This window comes from Cardiocondyla obscurior, linkage group LG11 (assembly GCF_019399895.1).
Source record: "Cardiocondyla obscurior isolate alpha-2009 linkage group LG11, Cobs3.1, whole genome shotgun sequence".
NCBI lineage: Eukaryota > Metazoa > Arthropoda > Insecta > Hymenoptera > Formicidae > Cardiocondyla > Cardiocondyla obscurior.
The window spans coordinates 1,946,630-1,968,975 of record NC_091874.1 but is presented as its reverse complement, the minus strand read 5'-3'; the positions used below and the strand labels follow the sequence as shown (position 1 = coordinate 1,968,975).

General features: G+C 44.5%; 2 protein-coding genes across 4 annotated transcripts in view; both read left to right on the top strand.

Moving 5' to 3' along the window:
- Nucleotides 1-19,191, top strand: part of Tusp (WD40 superfamily protein Tusp) — a 27,314-nt gene extending 8,123 nt beyond the window's left edge. Inside the window, exons 3-15 of the mRNA XM_070663093.1 lie at nucleotides 8,665-8,847; nucleotides 9,206-9,313; nucleotides 10,538-10,694; nucleotides 10,887-11,152; nucleotides 11,367-11,455; nucleotides 11,550-11,684; nucleotides 11,783-12,203; nucleotides 12,425-12,602; nucleotides 12,693-14,388; nucleotides 14,477-14,590; nucleotides 14,649-14,874; nucleotides 14,982-15,167; nucleotides 15,237-19,191. Coding sequence (XP_070519194.1) covers nucleotides 8,665-8,847; nucleotides 9,206-9,313; nucleotides 10,538-10,694; nucleotides 10,887-11,152; nucleotides 11,367-11,455; nucleotides 11,550-11,684; nucleotides 11,783-12,203; nucleotides 12,425-12,602; nucleotides 12,693-14,388; nucleotides 14,477-14,590; nucleotides 14,649-14,874; nucleotides 14,982-15,167; nucleotides 15,237-15,353 — 3,876 coding nt within the window. The 3' untranslated portion in view covers nucleotides 15,354-19,191. The remainder of the gene's footprint in view (nucleotides 1-8,664; nucleotides 8,848-9,205; nucleotides 9,314-10,537; nucleotides 10,695-10,886; nucleotides 11,153-11,366; nucleotides 11,456-11,549; nucleotides 11,685-11,782; nucleotides 12,204-12,424; nucleotides 12,603-12,692; nucleotides 14,389-14,476; nucleotides 14,591-14,648; nucleotides 14,875-14,981; nucleotides 15,168-15,236) is intronic.
- Nucleotides 19,050-22,346, top strand: Sply (Sphingosine-1-phosphate lyase). Of its 3 annotated transcripts, none has more exons than XM_070663109.1 (8): nucleotides 19,050-19,191; nucleotides 19,861-20,004; nucleotides 20,135-20,350; nucleotides 20,425-20,633; nucleotides 20,728-21,174; nucleotides 21,251-21,489; nucleotides 21,574-21,841; nucleotides 21,916-22,346. In XM_070663109.1, exons 2-8 carry the CDS (start codon nucleotides 19,866-19,868, stop codon nucleotides 22,024-22,026), a joined length of 1,629 nt encoding a protein of 542 aa, XP_070519210.1. In that variant the 5' UTR covers nucleotides 19,050-19,191; nucleotides 19,861-19,865; the 3' UTR covers nucleotides 22,027-22,346. The 3 variants fall into 3 exon arrangements, with proteins under 3 accessions (XP_070519210.1, XP_070519212.1, XP_070519211.1); XM_070663111.1 differs by lacking the exon at nucleotides 19,050-19,191 and adding an exon at nucleotides 19,369-19,386; XM_070663110.1 differs by lacking the exon at nucleotides 19,050-19,191 and adding an exon at nucleotides 19,397-19,517.

The window sequence follows — 22,346 nt, the reverse complement described above, 5'->3', positions numbered from 1 at the left end:
AACGGCGAAGACACGGCGGGGAAAAAGAATGTAGTAATACTTTTAGCCTCAATTACAATCCTATGACATTTTCAACGGATGAGTATAGTTTATCGGACCGTTCGCCGGCGTTATAATGGCCGAGCTAATCATACTTATCATTAAAAATGTCATAAATTTTGCAGACAAGTATAATTCATCATTTTTTTTCTTTTTTCTTTTTTTTTTCCTCAAAATTTAATTGTGAACTAAGTTATGAACGTCAAGTTTGCTGCAATATTGTCCACGAGTCAACATCGTCGCTTACATCTCGTGTAATTTATCGTATTACATCGTTAATACTCCGATTTGTCGGTAATACGTCGCCGATTCGAATTTCCCGACAGACCGTTCGTCCTTCGGCAGTAATTACAAAGTTCGTTAATATTTCAGGCTGCGCGATACGCTAGTTTCGCAACATATCGCCGTGGTGTATAGCGCCGGGCCGAAACTTGGCGTAATCTCCGTATCGGTAGTAAACGGCGAAGCGGCGCGGCCCTTTGTGGCCCTTAATCGATATTAAGCCGCGGCGCGCTTTTAACAAACTGCCCGCAGGTGCCCGAAATCTACGTACACGACTTTGCGAGATGCCCGCCGCCGCCCCAGCATCTCCAATATTAATATCACCGGCTTAAAATCTCGGGGGCTGCACCCCCTCCTGCGAGTTTCCGTCTTCCTCGCAGCGCGTTATTAAACCGCGTTTCAGCTCGTCCTCTTCCAAGTCCGCCGTTCTAACTCGCCAAGACTTTCCTTGCCTTCCGCATTTGCTTAACAAGTAGCCGAGAGGCACAATAGAACGCGAGCAACGACGTTTGTTCGTCGTAAATCCATCAATAATACACGAAGCCCGGGGTGCTTAGGCGCGGAGATCGTTGCGTAAGGACATCACTTTGTCTCGGGATGAATCGAAAATACGTTTAGAAGAGAGTATGGTTGCTTCTGACCTCGATTACCTATAATTATTGCGATGCAATTATCGTACATGTATCAAAAGTGAATTTTCTGCACGTTTTGATCTATTCAAATTAACCCAAAATGCTGAAACTCGTTATATTTGTTTAAATCGATATTTTTTAAACAGTCTAATCTAGGAATTCTATCGACCATTCCCACCATTCGTAATAATTGAGTCGACTATATTTACCGATTAAAAATATCACGAAACGATAAATCGAAGCTGAATTTTGTCTCTCAATGTGTCGAATATTGGCCGCGAGCCGCACAAAGCTCGGAGAGTTTTTCTTCGGCAATTTTTCCCGTCGGCACACGTACGCACTCGGATGTACGCTATACACGCTCGCGCTTTTCTTTCGCTCGTGTCCCTTATGAATACGAGCTCGTTCTGCTCGAGGGGCTCGCGCAGAATGGCGAAGAACGACGAGGGATCGGATAAGCGTCGCGGGCGTACTCCACGTGACGAGACAAATGAGACGTTGACTCGCTCCCGCGAGGAATTTGTCCCTCGCGCGTCACCCGAGATGTCTACGGTCTGGAAACGCCGCGAAAACATTCCTTTCCCGGCTCCGTGACGCTCGGAGAAGACGCCGGAAATGTGGAAAGCGCGAAGCAGCAAAGTCCATTATCATCTCGCGGAAGCGGCGCGCAGCTTCCTTTTCGAAGCGGCAAACTTCCACGTTAATTGTTCGTTAAATATCGTCCCGCATCCACGCGACCTCGCGTACGTCCTGAGAGGAAAGTACGGCCGCTTTTGGACCCCGACTATAATTTTACGACACTTCTAGCGATAAACACAATCGAGCCAATTATACGTATAATCGATTCAACGATATTTACCGTTGTAAATGTTATAAAATAATGGTTTGGTCGAAGGGTGACTACACTTGTAAGCTTTAGGGTCAGCTATAATTTTTATATTTCTATCTGGAAATATAATTAACTCATTTTCATTATTATCAGCGAGTCAACTATATTTTATTCGTTGAAATTATTACGATGTTATGATTCAGCCCAAAAGTAACTGGATATTTCTCTCAGTGCGCGTGTTTAAGCTGAGCGACGGGTCCACTCGCAGCTAATTTATCCGAGGGCCATTAATTAGATTAGGATGAGCGATGCAGCGTTTGTTTTTGAATGCGGCACGCGTGCACGTAAATCCGCGCATTCGTCGGGTAACTTTCCCAGACCCTTTCGTCCCGATTAACGAGTCCAGTCAATAAGTCACCCGGGACCGTGCAACTATGGGGCGATACTAGTCGCGGGGTGTACACGACGCGGGGAAACGATCTCAGCAACGAGAACCAGGTCAGCTATAAGTTAGAACGGCCGCTGGTACACGGTAAAAAAAAAAAGAAAAAATTAGTGTTAAATGAAATATATTTTACATGTTTCAATTTGCTCGGTCAAATTTTTTTGTTACTTCAACATAAAAGGTAATGCAAATAAAATATAAGAAGTAAAAATTGAACACTTGATGACTGAAATCAAACTGAAATATGTTTGTATAATATTAAGCGCAATGAAAATCAGCACAACTTGTATTATTTTATACTCTGAAAAATTGTTAATACCAATTTAATATGGAAAATTTCAAGTAACGTAATGACATTATTTTTAATTAGCACGTGTGCTGTGTTGCAAAATTAAACCGCATTTAAATTAATACGCAAATTGTATTAGAAATTTAATTACGAAAAGCTTTGTACAAAAAAACAAAATCTCATCGCAAATACAAAATGTTCTTTTTTTTCTCTTTTTTTTTACCGTGTGCACTTCGTTTTTACGTTGCGTCAAATAACGCTGTACGCGCGTTTAAATTATGCACTCGTGCAATACGAGTCTAAGCGTACGTGGAAGTTGTGAGGTCTGTTTACCACTGTTGGACGCTAACGAAGCTCCGATCGCAGTCGATGACAATTTGATGAGAGGCTTTTATTTCGAAAGCTTCGACCGTTTCGCTTGCAGCTGCAAGTCCGCCAATCGAGCGGCTTGTTTAAGCGGAAGTCTCGTCTCTCGTATCCGGTCACAACGCTCGCCCGCACGCGGCCCGGCGGAGGGAAAACTTCAATGGAACCTCGGAATTTTGCGTCCACTTCGGTCCACATTTCAGAGCTTAAGGGTAGCCGCCGTGGTATCGATCTGGCACACGCAGTGCTGTTTTAAGACCGCGGTTCTCAACTATGGTTTCCACACCGGCGACCGCCTGTCCGACGTTTCTCTTCGCGTGGCTCCAATTTTTTTTTTTCTTTTTTTTTCTTCTTTTTTTACTCTTTATCTTTTCCACGCTGAGGCATATTACGTTACACATATCCCGGCGTTGTTCAGGAATAGAAAACTGCACGGCTGGGATGCCCCCGCGAATCGCTATTTGCGCCGCGAGCACCTTCGCGACGATAATATCATCCCCCGCGTTATAAATGACGCCCCAAATGGCGGTGGTCCCGGCAGGTCTACTTAGCGTAATTCAGGACGTTTCTTTAGATCGCAGCCGGTGACTTTCACGATAAGGGTGCATTTTCAGTTATTTCTGTTCTAGGCCGTGCCAGCCGCGTTCTCGCGGGCCTCGAATCGATAGCGCGATTATATCTGCGCTCCTTGTACGGTAACTGTCACTTATACAGGCGGACGTAATTTCCGCGCTTTCCCAACGAGCAATTACAAAATCTCGACTAGCAAACCTCCCATTTTTCCCTCCCCCTTCTGACGGAGTCCTCCCGGTTCGTGGGTCGACCACCAACCCCCGCGGCTTCGCTGAAGTAACAAACGGCACGCCGTCCGCGAGCAGAAATTTCATACGCGGCTCCCTTGTAAAAAATTCAGGCTCGAGCCGACACGTTCCACCCCGGCGACTTATAGCACAACTGTAACGAGACTTTCTTAGCGTAAGCCGGGGCTTTATTACCCGACTAAGAGAGTTCGCGATAAGGTTTCGTTACCGTTCGCCAATAGGACGTAGGTGAAACTTTTATGTTGGCGAGGAAATGTTTTCTTTTTTTTTTTCTCTCGCGCTGACATCGTTAGCCCGCCCGGAGTCCGGCTCGTGGATAAATAACGGATGCCCGGACTAAGTGAAAACGCGACGACAGTGCTGGGTCAGTAATCCTTTGAGGATGGCGGGCGCGCCGTCCGAGGACAGTGACGTTAAAACGAGCGTATCGTCCCGGAAGACGAGCCCGTGGAATATTAAACGGACGATATTATATTACGCGTTATAAATTATTCATTGCCCGATGCGCTTTGATCGCTTGCCGATAAACCGGGAAAATTCGGCGGCGGTGCGGCACGTCCTGGTGGATCGGCATAATAAATTAAAATAACGCACCCGCGACGGCGACCGGGATCAATACCTCTGTTGACAGATTCCATTACGATGGCTCCATAAAATATTCACGTGTTACTTCGTAAGGAAAACAAAAGTTTATTACGAGATATTGAAAGGGAGAAACGAGGAGAGATTCCCTTCCGTTTGCCCTTATTTGTTCGCGACGTTATACGCTTCGCGTAAATCAGCGAATTATCGGCTGAAGAAGTATCTCTTTTCTTCTTTTCCTACTTTAGCCGGAACTTGGCGAGAGGAACCTTCCGGCGCGCGAGCTCGGTAGTGTCTGCTCGCCGTCGTTCTCGGTGGAGAACTTATACATAAGTAACACGAAAGGCGTTCGAGATGTGTAAATTTCGGCGCGGCTGATAAATCACGGGGTGAGAAATTGAAGCCGGGATAGAAATCGCCGAGGGATTCTCTCGCTTGCTGGGTTACCTTGACACTGAAAAAGAACGGGCGCGGAAAGGAAGCGTCCGCATTGATTTGCCAAACGAGCCCGCCGTGCGAGGCGCGCTCCGGCACATGCTGCAGCCTTTACCGCAATGCATTAGCAGTCAAAGGATTACGTGATCAACCCTTCCCCGTCGGGGTAGTCGCGGCATATTCCGGAGAAAGGCGACCGGCTTCTATTAACACTCATGGAACACTAGACTGGGAGGAAAATATAGTTACTTTTGGCCTCGACGATAATTTTATGATATTTCTTACGAGGAAATATAGTTGACCGTTGGTAGTAAGTGGTCGAGTCAATTATATTTCTGGGTAGGAATATTATAAAATTGTAATTAGAACTAAATTTTTCTCTCGGGATAATTTTTAAACGTAAATATTTTTTTTTGTTCTCTCTTTCTCCCTTTTTTTTTTTTTTTTTTTAAGTACCTCGTCTACATTTTTTTCATTACGCAGTAAAAACATTTTATATTTGTATTAACATTTTTCTTTAAAGAAAGTCTTGCGTTATATTTCCAACCCGGTTGGGTACTATTTTAATTAATTATAAGACATCGTTATACTGCTTGGAACTCTTTGTGCTGAATTAATATCAATTGTTTCGAAAGGTTAAAATACTGCAATTGATTAAGAGAAGTTCTTCAAAATTGGCACATTAGATCCCGAGATATGAGCAAACAGAAGTAGAGTGTGTCATTTGATAATTAATATACATTTTCCCGGAATTAATTGAAGGTGGATCATAAATTACATTGCGCGTGTAATACGCCACGTCGGAATAAAGATCATCGCGTTGTTAATGCGAGGCTTTACGTTCGCCGTCAGAGCGACGATAAGAAGATTGCGCGCGAAGAAAGAAAGCGCAATAAAGGATTTTCCTCGAATGATTTTAATTACGTTCTTCTCGTCTCTCCCCCGGAGAGATCTCGTCCGTCTCAAGTAAAAGGTGAAATACGCGCAACGTAATCTATGGCGACGGTGCCGCCGTTGCAGGTCGTGGAACTCCCCTCTCTGGGCGAGTCGTAATGGAAAAAGGAAACGCGGCGACCTTTTCCCTCTTTTACAAGTTCGAAAATACAATTACGTCGCGTCGGATTACCAGACGCGTCGCCGTGTTCTCGCGCCGCAGTAATCGCGAAGCAAGATAAAGGGGGTGTAAAGTCCATGAAGAGTTGCTGCTCACGTTCGGCCTGCTGTACTGAGAGGAAAATGCTAGCTAATTAAGGACCCAGCCATAATTTCATGATATTTCGAACGATAAATATGGCTGAGTCAATTAGAAATATAATCGAATCAGTCGTATCTGTCGTTTGAAATATGTTTAAAAATATATGGATGGGTCCGAAAGTATAAAACATATTTCTTTCTCGGTGTGAACGAAAAAAGTACACCGAGAGAGAAATATATGGTCACTCTTGGACCCTGGACTTATTATAATTTTACGATACCCTAACGCTGAGTATGGTCGAGTCTCGATTATAAATATGACTGAGTTTGGCAAAATTGTGGCTGGGTCTAGAAGAAATTGTACCTTTTTTTTTTCTTTTTTTTTCTCTCTCTTGGTGTACGGTGTGTAGGAAAACGTGACTTCCCAGCGTATGTGACGCAACGACAGTGCGGGGGCTGTCGCATAAAAGCTGATAATTCCACCCTGCGCTCCGTCGCGGAATATAATTTCGAGGGAGCGAGCAGCCGAAAATAGATGCGCCGCGTCAGTTTGCGCCAAGAGAAATTCAGGAGCAACTATAATTTTATAATACTTTTAACGGCAAATATGATTAAGTCACAAATAAATATAATTGCGGTAGACATATTAGTCAATGGAAATTTTATCAAGTCTGCGATCGAAAACAGTTCTTTTTTCTTTCCCCTCGCAGTGTGCAACGCGAGAAAATCCGATGCGGCCTTACGGGGCTTTCCTTATCGATCAGCAGGCTCGCGCTATCTCCGCTATTCCCGGACTTTCTCGCACGATCATGTCCCTGCAATTTACAACGAACCCCCGGACAGATTTTATTGCGTCTGCAGGATGCCGCGCGCGGAAAATTCCGTTTATTCCTATCAAGCGGGGCCGGCTTATTGTAACGCAATTTCGTCCACTACGGCGAAATTCCACGCGATAGACTCCCGCTTAAAATCACAAAAGAGAAAACTTTCTCGGGCACTCGCCACGGAAATTCCTCTCTCCAATCTAATACACCGTTTCAAAACCGATATAGAATTAACCCACGGCCTTTATAATTTTCGTAATGATAGGCTACTTTTGACCCCAACTGTAATTTTATAATATTTTAAACTAATAAATGTAATGGACTCTATTATATTTGTGGTTTGTGGAGTATCATAAAATTATAGTCTAGCGCAAGAGTAAGTGTATTTTTCTTTCAAGGCGACGTTACGTCTTATACTTTATTAACATCCGAGAAAAATGATTTCTGGCGTTATTACGACCATTGAGACCCCCTATCTTCTCGTACGTTTCGAAAAGGGACAATTCCGAGGAAAGAAACTTTGCGCCAATCTGTAGATTAATCCATTATAAAGTGATTTAGTTTCACGACACGTGGCAGAAAATTTCTTACGCTCTGCAAGTTGTTTTGCAAAGGCATCGATAACTTTTCGAATCTTTATACGCAGGTGGATGCGCGAGTGTGTACGTGGCGAGGGGTCGACGCACACGTGTTCAACTTGTCGGCACTCTCGTCACGTACGGTATCCTCCTTCTCATTTTTCGCAGCTCACCCTCGGCGTGACTCCATCCGCACTTTCCGTCCCTCGAACAATACCGAGCGGTCGATCAAAGCTTTACGAACAGGGAAATTAATCTGTCGTGCATTTCAAAAGTCCGGGGGGAGAAAAAAAAATAATAGAAGGTAAATCGAGAGAGAAAAAAAAGAGATTTGTTTTAATTTTATTACGATTTTTCAAGAGAAAGGAAATCGTCGTTGTTTCGTAAAATAATTCCAAAATTAAAACTTGGCACCGCGGATGTTTTTCGAAATTGACGAATGTTAAATTTGACGAGTTTTATTTGCCATGTTGCGTAATCGTAGATTATGCAAGACGCATTCGAGGGTATAAATAGTCGCTGATAGGTTCAGCCGTTTTACTTAACAATTTTAGTCAATGAATTAATTTTCCGATAAACTTCTATTTGCCGTATCGGCGCGATAAAAATACAGGCACCGCGTACGCAATGGAAAGCAATCGATCGAGGATGGAGCAATGACACCGGCGTGGACGTCTCGCACGTACCCGCGATTTCACCCCATGTGAAACTTACCCCCGGGTCGCCAACGACGGCGCGAGGCAAAGCGAGGGTCGCGATTGCCACTCTTGACGGAGTGGTCTGGTCTCTTCAAACACTCACGATTACCTTTCTCGCTTTAATCTCTCTGAATCCTCCAGGATGCCTGACGAAGTCACGCATTTGAGCCAACGGAGCCAGAACGCGACTTCCGATCGGAATTATCTCGCGAACAATAGCGCGAGCCGTAAATTTTATTCCGAATCAATCGATCAATTAAGTTATTTTAATTATTTAACATTTACCAAAGAAAAAAAAATATATATATAAATATGTATAATATTATTTGGTTTTTTGATTAAGAGTGAAAAGTTTTCGTCGAGGAAATTAACGCTAATTAAGGCTTGGGTTTAGGCCGCGCTTAATTAAAGCCCATGAAATTAATTACAGACTCAAGACGAAATACCGTGGATCAATTTACAGCGGTATGTTAAAGCTGGCGCGTTAAAGTCGAGCCGCCTTCGCGGAGGAAATTGATGGAAAATTGAAAACACCTGGTGAACGGCGCGCCGACAGTAGCCCGTCGAAAATTCGATCACGGCTCGCGATTTATCCGCGGATCAGCATAACCACAGGTCTAATTCGTGCGGCTTGTTTCGTCTGCCTGCAGGTGATACTCGTGAAATGGAACGAGCCTTACCAAAAGTTGGCCTCGTGCGACAGCTCGGGGGTGATCTTCGTCTGGATCAAGTACGACGGACGATGGAGCATAGAATTAATCAACGACAGAAACACACCTGTCACGCACTTCTCCTGGTCCCACGACGGTCGCATGGCCCTTATATGCTACAGGGTGAGTCGGTCAACATTATTTCACCTCCCTACCGTGATTTCCTCCTCTCTCCTCGAACACGACCCTCCTCCAACCGTCGTTCCAATGCGCAGAAAAAGAGAAAAGGTCGCCCCGGCTCTTTTTTAATCAAACGGAAGTTTTATTAAAAAAATATGCGCGTCCGTGGAACATTGATTTGTTACATTTTTATTGGCGCGCACGAGCGTAGTTTAGAGAGAAGGAACGTTCCATTCAATGTGCCGGGGGATGCGCCTCGGACTTTAGAACTTTATGTGCTTATTTACGACCCTCGTCATAAATGCGGCTCACACGTTTTCTGCGGAGGACCGTTTGCCGAGAATACGATGTTTTATTGCAGGACGGCTTTGTGCTGGTTGGGAGCGTCGCCGGACAGAGGTACTGGTCGTCAATGCTCAACGACAAAGCGACGATAACTTGCGGCATTTGGACCCCGGACGATCAGCAGGTTCGAAAGCTTTTGTAAAGGACCACTCGTGATTTCCCGGTTATGAGTTCGTTATATTCGGCGTAGGGGAGATTAATCGAGAGAGGTGTACTGATTAGTAAGCGTTTAGGCTCATTAACGTCTGAAAAGACGTGAGGAATAAATTTGAAGCTTCAACGCGAATCGATCGCCACTGCCAAATATTATCATTAGAAGGCTGCTCTTGCTTTAGAGTTTGATTTAGATTTAATAAATATTCTTCGACTTTGCTAAAGAGGAAAGTTAAAGGGTGTTTTTGACCACAGAACGCGATTGTTTCTAGTTGTTTAATTCTTTTTTTTCGTTTTTTTTTTACTTTTAATCCTTTTTTTTTATTTCGAACGTACCAAGTTAACTTTTTGATTAAAACGGTATTTAAAATAACGATAAAACTTTTTATAATATATTATAAATGTAATAGAAATATTTATGTTTATTACGTTTAACTTAAGCGTAGCAAACCGTGTTTGAGGGTGTTATTCTGTATCGATTTGTGTTTTTTAAAAAGAAAGCAGCCGAAGACTAGCTGTGACGTGACAAACAGTGACACGGGTCAAGCTTGAATCGTACATCGGGCGTGAAGTACGATATGCCGATGTACCATTTTAACTCTCAAATGGCATATTGGCTTTATTTCTACTTTTCTTTCCATTTCGCTACTTTTATTTGCCTACATTTTGAAACCTACTCTTGTAAAAAAAATTCTAAATTAACGCCAAATAAATATTAAAAATTATTAATATACTAAATTACATTTAATTATTTTATTTTTTCTCACTTATTTAATTTTTTAATTTATTTAAATCATTTAAATACTTAACAGTAATGCTCTCAATATTCAAAATAATATTTAAAATAACTTTCAGTATTAATTTTCCAGTATCGATTTGGGAATTTATCTCTGCGGGAGTATTAATGTCATCAATTTTAAAGCATTTCTCTTTTTTTCTTTTTCAAACAAAACGGTAAAAAATTCTAATGTTTAAAAATCGTCTCGAATTACCGTAACCCAGTGGTCCACTTGAGGGTTAACAAGAAGCACTCTCGATATTAAATCGTTGCACGCTCAATCATTCTCGACGGCGAGCGAGCGCGAGTTAGAAGCCCTCCTTCCGTCGGCGGAGGACAGTCATCGCGTCGTCGCCGTCGGCAGGAAAAATATGATGAAAAATGACATCACTTACCCCTGTTGTTCCACGACAATAGGTCTATTTCGGGACGACCGCGGGCCAGTTAATCGTTATGGACGTTCACGGGGCCATGGTGTCGGAGGTGCAACTAGCGGCCGGAGTCACGTCGATGGCCTGGAGCGCCGAGAAGTTCACGATGGAAGAAGACGAGACGTGCGACCGATCTCAGAAAGGTACTCGATCACGGCTTCCGGGCTCTCGATCCAACGTGCTTGACCTGTAAAAAAGATAAGAGACTCAAAATAATACAAAGTTCAACGTCAAATTAAATATATTATTTTGTTTTCTATTCCTTTTAGCGATTATCAAGAATTGATTAGCGTTGATTGTTTGTTAATTCGTTAATAACGTATGTGCAAGCGCAGATGACCGGAATTACGTGCTCGCCGTCTGCCTGGCCGACGGTAATATCGTCATGCTGCGGTCGTTCGACGACGTGTCGCCGATCACGATACGCAGCAACCTGAGGCCGCCCTTGCACGCCGAGTGGAGCAACTCGAGGAAGCTGTTGGCCATCGCCGGCACGAAAGAACCGACTGACCAGGGAAGCTCACAAGAGTATACAAACCTCCTCAAGTTCTATTCCGTCAACGGGACCCTTGTGTACACCACAGAGATTCCGTACACGCAAGTACGTTCTACGCCGGTCTCTTTACGGCCTGGCACTTTATAAGATTGAAACTGTTCCAACTTCTGTCCTAACTTCTTGATAAATTCATCTATTACATAAAAACGTGTCTTTCTTTATTCATAAAAAAACAAAATTAAGATAAATATGTGTTTACCTGATAAATAAATTTGTTAGAACAACTTGCATTAATCGACGTTGTATTTCTTATGATTAGTGTCCTGTATCGGCGCTGACTTGGGGACACAACGACAGGCGGCTCTTCGTGGCGACCGGGGCACGCGTTCACGCCGCATGGGTCTCCAGGTGATTTTTCACTCTCTTCCCTACTCACTGACGTGACCGCCACAAATTTACACAAGTAATTGTATCGTGTTTTTTTTTTTCTCTTTCTTTGCAGAAGGGTCGGCTCGCTCCAATTACTATCGCGACTGGCAGTAAGAGCGGCTCTCACGAGGGAATCCAACGTTCAGCATCTTCCGTTACCGCCGCGACTGAGGGCGTCAGTGGCCGCCCTTTTCGCTAATACAATTCGGTAAAACAACTCTTAACATATTCAAAAAAAAAAAAAAAAAAAAAAAAAACTAAGTAGCGAGACGTGTTCTGACTCTAGATGCGTGGATTCTTTTTCAGGTGCTCGGTGCCGGAGCCCAGAGAACTGCGACGTTTTGTGTCGAGGCCGCCGCCGGGAGGCAGCCGGTTGCACTGCACTATGCTCAGGCACGCGGTGGAGCCCGTGCCGTGTTACACGCTGTATCTCGAGTATCTGGGCGGCCTGGTACCGCTCTTGAAAGGCAGGCGGACTAGCAAAATCCGGCCGGAGTTCGTGATATTCGATCCGCAGAGCCAGGAGACTCTGCAGGTATACGACGACATGTCGCAGTGTCCGTCGTACAGCGACGGCTCAGACACCGAGAGGGACACCGCGGATCTGTGCGGCTCGCCCCGGTACAGAAAGAAGCATCGCAAGAGACGAGAGGAGAGGACGGGCGACGACGCGGCAGATCGAGAGGAAAAGCTCAACGATCTCTCTTACGTGGACACGTTGCCGGAGGTATACAATGTTCTCCCTCTCTTCTCTCTTTCTCTCTCTCGTATTAAACACTTCGTATATGCAATCGCGGCTTTGTATCTCCCGACGTCATTACGATTGATTAATCGCATGCCGCGCGCAGACAGCGACGATTCTTTAGTATCAAAGGGAGCGTACGCCTGGTCGCGTGACCGCGCGCGCGTTGTCGCGGATATTTCTAACGGGGGCGTATCTGCTCGTAGCACGCGAGGCTGGTCGAGGTAACGTCGAACATCTGGGGCACGAAATTCAAGTTTCACGGCCTGACGGATTCGGTCCCCGCCAACCTAGGTCAGGTAACGTATCGAACGTCGCTGCTGCACCTACAACCCAGGCAAATGACGCTCGTGATGACGGAGCTGCGGGACGACCTGCCCTCTGGTAATTTGTGACAATCGATTCGGTCGCGTGACTCTTTCTTCTTCACTCATAAGAGCTCGATAAGCTGAGAATGATAATTTTTCAATGCAGGTCCGGACCCGACGTTTAATCCTAATTTGTTCTCCGAGGACGAGGAGGAGTCGTACCAGGAGGCGAGCTCGCGTGCCACTCCGGAGGCGCAGCCACCGCCGATCGCGCCGATGACACCTCGAAATGCTCGACTGAACCATCCGAACCGGCCGAAATCTCAAGTTTCACAAATTTCTAATCAGTTCCTGGCGTCGGAGGCGCTACCCACGTCGCTCGGAAAAATTGAGACCTACGAGAACGAGTACGTGCCGTACGTGGACCTGCAGGATATGGGAAATTTGTACGAGAATATTAGAAACGCTCCTACGAACACCTATCGGACACCGCCGCGGCACAATCCGCCGAGGTGTTGCGACGTGCCGGCTCTGCAGTCGCCGAAAAACGCGGTGGCGCCCACACAAACGTTAATAGCGACCTCGAACGCGGGGGCGGACTACACCAGTAGCATTCAGAGGATGAAGAACGCCCTCGCGGACCAGCAAGCGGGCATGCCGACAAAGAAGGAATTGGAAAATAATAAGCTCAATCAAATCTCGCAAGATGACAAATCGTGCCTGACGTCGGCCTGCGTGGCGAGCATTATCTCCGTGTCGATGCAAAACGGTCAGGCCCTGAATACGGAGGCGTCGAGCAGTCGATATATCTCCCAGGGCCCAACTGTCAACGGCCTGGAGAGCGGCGTCGACTGTTCCTCGGCGCAAACCGTATACCATAACGGTCTAAGTAACACGGGGTGCGCAAGCAACGTTTTACCCACGCCGCATCCGGTCAGCGGCAGCCCGGCCGCGATATCGTCGAGCGCTCATAGTTTTGTACATAGTAAGAATAATCAAAATACCGGAGCGTCGAGTGCGACGCCGTTAAATGGCTCTCAACCCGGGCAAGCCTCGAGCTTAGGTCTTAACAAAAACGGCATACACGGTGTAATTTCGCCGGCGTGTTCCTATCAGTTCCCGGAGAACATCGATCAATGCTTCAGCTCGTCGTGTTCGCAGTGTTTCTCTAAGCACAAAGACCCCAAGTGCCATGCGTGCTACGGGAAAACAAATCCCGGTTACGTAAACACCGGGACTACCGGTAACGTTAAGCTTGATGAGGATTTAATGCGATTCAGTGACGACGAGGCTCGCGAGGAAGCAGAGGCATCGGTAAGAGGCGTTCACAGAACCTCGACGGTTATCAGCATCGGCCCGGTGTGCTCGAATGACTCGATAGTTCGCAGCTGTAGCGTCGGATACCTGGACTTGGTGGACGCCCAGTTAGTCCCGTGCGACGTGGCCCTACGAATGCTGCGCAAAGATGCGCCGAACAAAAGGCTGGTGTTGGTGTCGCGGAAAACGAAGCGGCGGAAAAGGGCCAAGCCCCAACACGACGTAAGCCAGCCGAGCTCGAAACCGCCCAGGCTTCGCAATTGCGGCAAGTCTAAGAGTCTCGATTCCAGCGATATATTTCCAAGTAACGAACAGATATCGTCGCCGCCGCAATTGCCAGAACACGTGGAAGAGGTAACGGGGCCGACAAACTCCGAAGTCGTCGAGGATAGCGTGGCGGAGCACAACAAATCAACAGAATCGCCGAAAACCGAGTCGCGTGAGCCAGCCGATAAACACGAAGAAAGCAACGAAAGTAAAATCGTTCGCGAGCCTCAAACTAAAGAAAAGTCAAGCCAGTTAGAGGCGACTGCATCTCCCGTCAAGTAAGCAATTAAAAATAAAATAAAATTAATGAGAAAAAAAAAATTCTTTCTAAGCAGTTTTAAGTAACAAACTAATTCTGCGTTTCAGAGGCTCAAGTCCGAGTGGATCCTTCGCTTCCTCGCTCGACGGTCTTGCCGCGAGACTTCGCGATTTCGATGATAATCATTCCCTGCCGCCTCCTTCCCCCCGTCCATCATCAAGGTAATACATTAGACTCGTTATTAATTACAGCCAGATAATAATTCAATAATTTTCACAGATTACCGAGGAGCTCGCCTAGTAGTCCGGCACCATCTAAAAAAGGCAAAAGACCAGCGTCGGCCTCTCCGATTCGAAGGAGACTTTTGTCAAGTCCGTTGTTAAACAGAAGAATGAGAAAGAGTCGCGGTGAGAGCTCGGACGAAGAAGGGCTCCTTCAAGATGATTCGTCAACGGCGAGTTATCGGGATCTAGAAACATTCCAGAAAGCTCAACTACGTCAGAAGGTCTGCATATTTTTCGCTCTCAACGGAGAGTCGTATTCGATAAAGACATATATGTATACTATACTCAAAAAGCCTCGGCAAACTATATCGATAGATAATGTTTACAGCTGAAGCAAAGGGGAATAGGAATTTCTGGTTCCAAGGCGGAAGCGATAAGGCGCGACGCACAATTGGTGATGCATAACAAAGCGCCCATGTGGAACGAGTCCAGCCAAGTGTACCAGCTCGATTTCGGCGGCCGAGTGACTCAAGAAAGCGCTAAAAACTTTCAGATTGAGTTCAGGGGTAGGCAGGTAAGATTAACCGCGTCCGCTTGCTCTTCCTTCGTTAAATTGCACGTGTAAAACATCGTTCAATTGCAGGTGATGCAGTTCGGAAGAATAGACGGTAACGCGTACACGTTGGATTTCCAATACCCGTTCAGCGCACTGCAGGCATTCGCCGTCGCCCTCGCGAACGTCACGCAACGGCTTAAGTAACTGTCGCTCTCCGGCAAGTCTAATGTAAGCTGTATGATGAAGGATAACGAGCAGCCGCAGAATGTCCCCGCCGCATATGAAGATGTTCAAAGATGCGCGTTTGCGAATCGAGGAAGAGCTCGGTTCTTAACAAACGAAAATGAAAGTTTACGAGGGTCTTCGTCGCCACGATCGCGCGGGATTGGTTCGCCACTCACGACGGATCGGTGAAAACGTATTCCGGAAGCTTTTTGACGATGCCATCCAACTAACCCGCCGTAGTTTCTAAACTGCGAAGAGGATCGCATTCGTAGCCGAAGGTTGACAGTGTGAAGCGGGCGATTCGATGTGCAATGGGCCAAGTGGCATGTGCTAATTCGCGCGGATGCAGTTGCGAGCGATTTGAATTTGAGCGGAACACAAAGATTTTGCGGCAGCCTATGTAACGTTTCGTTGAACGCTTTTTCGTCGTACCGTCCAAAATATTTCGTTTCCTCCCAACTTCGAGCGCTCATTTTTGTATAGTTTATGCGACACGTTGGAGTCTACGTTGGAGCGACGCTGTTAAAGATTCACCTCGTTCATTTTTGCGGTCCGCCGGGTGTGCATTCGAATTTTATATACATATACTATATATTGACAGACTCGCACGCGCGGGGCGAGGGTTTCATGTTGTTCAATTAAATGTTTCTTAACGCGTATGGTGGAAATAACGATAATAATAGTAACGATAATGATATTAATAATAATGATATAATAATAACGATGATTAAATTAACGTAACATTTGACGTCCGGCCTGTAACGTGGTCTCCGCCATTAATGATAACAGGGCAGACTAATCCTAAGGACAGAGATCGAAAGGGGTCAGAGCGAAAGTATGCGCGTGTAGATGCGAGTGTATGCAGCGAGATAAAGGTCGTCTGTAATACTTAATCCTAATCGCAAGGCCACCGTGATGGTCACTTCGTCGAGTTCGCGTCGCGCAAACGCGATCGACGTCAGGCCTATTAGGGTAGAAGATCGCCACTATTAGCGTATAATTCCGCGCTCGAGCTCCGTGTGACGAGAGGGGCGTCCGAAGTAAAAGGGATGGAGAGGTGACTTTATCGCGAACAATGTGTAGCACGGATTGTAACGCTCTCTCCTTTCCCGTCACCGTTATGCAAGTCACCGACAACAACGCGAGACTGTCGTAGCGCGTAAAGAGGCTCAAGATTTTCCTAATTGTTTTTAAGACGTGAAGCTGCAAGCAGCTTGAGACATTTCCTTCAGATGTCTTTATAAAGCTGATGCCTGAATGTCCTAGTACCTGAGCACCAAAGACAAAGTAATCGCGTGTCCAGCTGTCAAACGTTCGAGTATTCGAAATATATGAATAATCGCACGAGCACTCGGTTATCTCGATCGTAAAGTACCACCATCTCGAGTACTCGGACGTTCAGGTGTCTCGTTATCAAATCATCGACGCTAGTTTATATCGAGTTACGCTGCGTTTGTACTTTCGTATTCGCGACGCCTCACTCTCACGAGAGCGATGTCGGCGACAGCCTTTTATTAGAACCATCCTCGCCCGGGTGATCGTCGAAATGCAAGGCGATAGGTCGTACGCCAGGTTGATCCGTTTTTTCTAGTCGCCCTTGCTGTTGCCCTTAAATTCCTCACCATAAGTCGCGTAATCGTAACATCAGGCTACTTTAATGTACGTGAGTGCCGGGAATCCTGAGATCGCATGAGAAACGTAGCCAGTCGCTTGCTGAGACCTAAAAAAAAAATTTCGAGGTCAGACAGAGTTAAAAAGGAAACGTCGAATCGACCGATCGGGCTGACGAAAATCCGGGAGATAATTTCGAATCGTTTTTGCGCCACGCTACATTTTGATTGGCACGTAAATCCTCTGTCTGTGCGTCGCGGACGTTCGGGATGCTGAATCCAGTTTCGCATAAATGTAAAATGCTTTTTTCACCGTGCGGAAATCGCGCGAATTCGACGCCAGTGAATAGAATGCCTGTATTTGCATTCGAAACGGCCTGCTTGACGCGCGGTGATTAGCACTCGAGGTCCAGCGATCGATTCGTATGGCGTATCTCCCGGCTGCAGCTCGTCGTTATTTTCGTGATTTCCTAAGCTGTAACGTGGACCGGACGAGAAGAGGGAGAAGGATTCGCGTTAAACGAACACAATTCCAACTTATCTCTCTATCTATTCTTTGTAGGACGGACAACCGAATGCGTTCCGTACTACTCGGCCTAGCTTTTCTAGCTTAACCCAGATTACACTGTAAAAAATTGTACCCACGATAAATGTAAAATTACCCTGTGCAAATTCGGTGAACTTACAGAGATCGTAAGGATTATGAATTATGCGAATATATATTAAAAAAATGAAAAAACAACTGAATGCAATTTTATAAAAATTACAAGCAAAATTATATAAATTACTACATTTGTGTGATTAAAAATGAAATTTTTGTAGCTAATGTTCGCGCTGACCCGCTGAATTTTTTACAGCGTAACTTTACATCCATTTTACATCCATTACAGTGGGTAATTTACATAGTTTCTTTTTTTACAGTGTACGATGGACTCTCCTTTTACGTTGAACGCTTAATTTCTCTCTTTTATCGATGTAGTGATTAAAAAATTGTGCTTAAAGAAAGGAAGGACGAACGTTGTCATGTAAATTTCACGACTGATATCTTAAGGAGATTCCACACACATAAAAAAAACACACACTCACACATATATATACACACACATACACATGTACATGCTGTGTCCGATTAGAACGGGTTTTCTCGTGCGAACGCGATACATATTGTTAATTCAGTTCTTGCCTTAGTGCTAACGATAATTCTGTATATGTGCAATGTAATTTTGTTACCGAGTACATTATACGATTATCGACTATTTGTAAATAAAGGAAAAAATTACCACGCGTAAATGCAAGCGTTATCCATTTTCCTGCTAATCGCGAGCCACCGCGATCGTTTCGATCGGCTGACCGATCGACTTAACGTAATTCATTATACGTTTAATAATTACTTGCGGCGAAGCTCGATTAACCACGCGCGTCATAATATTAAGTACCTACATTATTTTCCACCTTTAGAAAAATTGCCGTCCGGTAGCAAATAACCCGGCAAATCGTCAACGGGAGGCGGAATCCACGTTTTTAATAATTAAAGTTAATAACACGATACGAAATTGCACAGATAAGAGCTCGAATTCGTTTTCACCGGACGTGGCCGTATTATCTGATATGACTTAATCGCCGTGGAAGATTTAATTTTGTTATTTTGACAATCGGGGAGCACCTTCGACCGGCCCGTTCGCGCGATATCGCACGCGGCAGCCGAGAAGCGAGATAAAATTAAGTCCCCCATTCCGATAAACATGCGTTTCAATATAACGCCGTGTCATCGCGCGGTTACTTCAGAAGCCATTTATCCGGATTTATAACGCAAGGCGTCGGTTTTGTAACTTCTCGCGGAATCTATCATCCGTGACCTTTTCCGCGCGTGATCGTACCCGCCTTCTTCGCTATCTACGATTCTCCAATCGGCCGTTTAAAAGCCGCTTGAAAGCCGCTCTTTCCTTCCACGTTGCACCGTACGCCGAGAGGGCGTTAGCGCGTGGATCTCCCAACTTGGGAGACCCAAGTAGCCGGAGACTAGAGACCGGAGTCATTGGAGGCTACAGAGATCAGATCAGCGTGGTCCAGCGCCGCACCGGCGTCTGCTTGATGTTGACAGCTTGACTCGCTTCGCTGTATCTAGCTGGCGGTGGGAGTGCTGATAGCGTTATCTCCGAAGTGTCGAGTCATTTCGTTAGAGATACATTAGCAACCGGGAAACGTAGGTGAGTGCAAAGTTAATCGAGTCTCAAGTGAAAATATTCTGGCATTCCTGGCCACTCTCTTTGTTTACGTCTTAATTAGGATCTAATGCTCCAGATTTGAAGCATGCGTTTAGATTGACACGCCGGGGACTGAGGAGAAGTTAGAAATATTCTACAGAGACCGAAAGACTTAAGTCTTGACTTTTGGAATTTGCCGTGGGTTACCGTAACTCAGTGCTTTGCTTGAGAGTTTGTATGGGCCCATCACAGGGTCTTTGAGAAAGTCTAAGCCTCATTCATGCTTGTAACAATCAGCTCCCGTGAAAAAGTGACTCGTGCATAATTATGTATGACACCTTGTATAAGTGTATGGAATTATAAATGATTGCATGTTTAATGTGACGTATAATTATTTACGTTTGTATGTAAATGTCATATATAATTCATATATGAACCATTATTTCGTGATAACCAGGCGTGGCACTGGGGTTTTGTGTCGAAGGGTGTCGCGTTTACAGTAGTAATATGCTAAATTTACACCAAAATGTATCCTTTGTTGTTTAATGAATGATAAAAGAAGATAGAATGACGTCAGATGTAAAAATTATCTCAACTTTGATGTAAATGAGAAGCAACTGTAATTTTATATGTCGTACGTAACGTGCGTTTAATGGTTTAATTGTTTTGCAGAAAATATGTATCCCGCCGTGGATTCCGTACGGACGTTCATAAACCATGCGTTTCAAAATAAGGAGCCTTGGCAAATAGCCGCTATGACGAGCACAGTCACCCTGGCCACAGTGTGGCTGTGGACCTTCGTTTGTCAAGACGAGAGTAAGTATCGCGATATGGAAGGAGTATCCTCTCCAAGTCTACTGTAATACTTTCATTAAATAATCATTATTCGTTCATTCAGAACAAATAATTTCTATTGTAATTATTGACGCTAGAATGTGTTACGCAGGTCTTTTGGAACGTGGGAAGAAACATTTATTTAAACTAGCTCGTTACGTCCCATCTATACGTGATAGGATCAATAAAGAACTAACTAACGTTAATGACACTTTTGAAAAAGACGTTGTGCGCAGGCTGAAGGAAGCATCGTTTATTATCGAGCTTCCCAAAAGTGGATTGAACAATGAAGAGATATTAAATCTAGTAAAGCAGTTTGTGCACCTAGGTAAGTGTGATACTGTTAATGCGCCTCGTTGGAGATTCCAGCATTCCGATCTGACTTTTCATTTCCTTTTCTAGGTGATTACGATTGGAAAGGAGGTCGTGTGTCGGGTGCAGTTTATAGACATAACGACGAACTTGCGCAGCTAATGGGAAATGTATACGCAATTGCATCTTACACCAATCCGTTACACCCCGATATTTTTCCCGGAATATGCAAAATGGAAGCGGAAGTAGTCAGGATAGCTTGCCACTTATTTAACGGAGACGAAGCAGCTTGTGGAACTGCAAGTAGCTTCAATTATTTTTATAATTTATGCTACGCAATCGTGCGAATAAAGCATTAGCATACAATACGTTAAGTCTCTTAAATAATTTTAGATGACGACGGGTGGTACAGAGTCAATTCTACTCGCGTGTAAAGCATACAGGGATTACGCTCGTGATGTCAAAGGTATCAGAAAGCCAGAGATAATAATGCCAGTTACCGCCCACGCGGCATTCGACAAAGCCGCCCAATATTTGAACATAAAAATATGCTGCATACCTGTCGATCCGAAAAACTTCACAGTATGCATCAGAACAATGAGAAAGTCAATTACAAAGAATACAATAATGTTAGTGGGATCCGCACCGAATTTCCCTTACGGAACGCTGGACGATATCGCAGCGATATCCGAGTTGGGCGTAAAATACGGCATACCTGTTCACGTGGACGCCTGCCTGGGCGGCTTTCTGGCTTGTTTTATGTCCGACGCTGGCTACGCTCTGCCGCCTTTCGATTTCAGTCTTCCTGGTGTAACAAGCATATCAGCTGATACTCACAAGGTATTTTAATTCCGTAAAATGTATGAGAAATATAAGCCCTACTCGAAGAACGTGTAAATCAGATGATTCTTTTCAGTATGGATACGCGCCGAAAGGATCTTCGCTAATCCTTTATCGAAATAAAAATTATCGACACTATCAGTATACGATAACGACGGACTGGCCTGGCGGCATATATGGTTCTCCGACCGTTAATGGATCTCGAGCTGGTGGTATCATAGCCTCTTGCTGGGCGACCTTAATGTTTTACGGGCGCGATGAATATGTTAACTCTACGAAGAAAATTATTGAAACTACCAGATATATTGAACAAAAGTACGTATCCGGATATACATTTATGTTACTGGTTGATTGAAGATATTACACGACGTACGTCAATATATGAAATTATTGAATTAGTTTAAGGGACATGGACGGAATTTTCGTGTTTGGCACACCGGCTACGTCCGTTATTGCGATCGGGTCGAAGGACTTTCATATCTATAGATTATCGGAGGCTCTCAGTAGCAAGGGATGGAATTTGAACACGCTGCAATTCCCTTCCGGTATACATATATGTGTTACACACGTCCATACCGAGCCAGGAGTTGCTGATAACTTTTTGGAGGACGTAAGAAACGAGCTGAAAATTGTTATGGAAGATCGAAATGTCCCAGTGGAGGGAAAGGTAAAACAAAGAAAATTAAAATTTGTAAATAAATTTACCTTTTAAAATGGAAATTATTTAATATTTTTTTTCAGCTTGCAATGTACGGGATGAGCCAAAGCATTCCGGATCGAAGTGTCGTCGGCGATTTTACGAGATGCTTTTTGGATTCTATGTATTATACTGACAAGAATGGAACAAAATAATCTCGTTTCTTCCAGAGAATGCAATTTGCTACGTTTTTACACATACATACTATAATCTTTACATTTTTTATGCTGAAAGCAGCTGAAAGAATGTATATATTTTTTCAAAAATATTTTCTACAATTAATTTTTTGGTTGAGATTAATATTTGTATATGAACATGTTAAAAATGTATTTAAATAGTTAGATATTTAAAGTATTTTAAAATGGGTTTTTTTTCTTATACTGTACAATATATAAAAGTGCTAACAGAAATATGTTTTTCTTAAAGAGAAAGTGTAATTTTGTATATAAAATAAAGACTGAATATATTTTTGAAA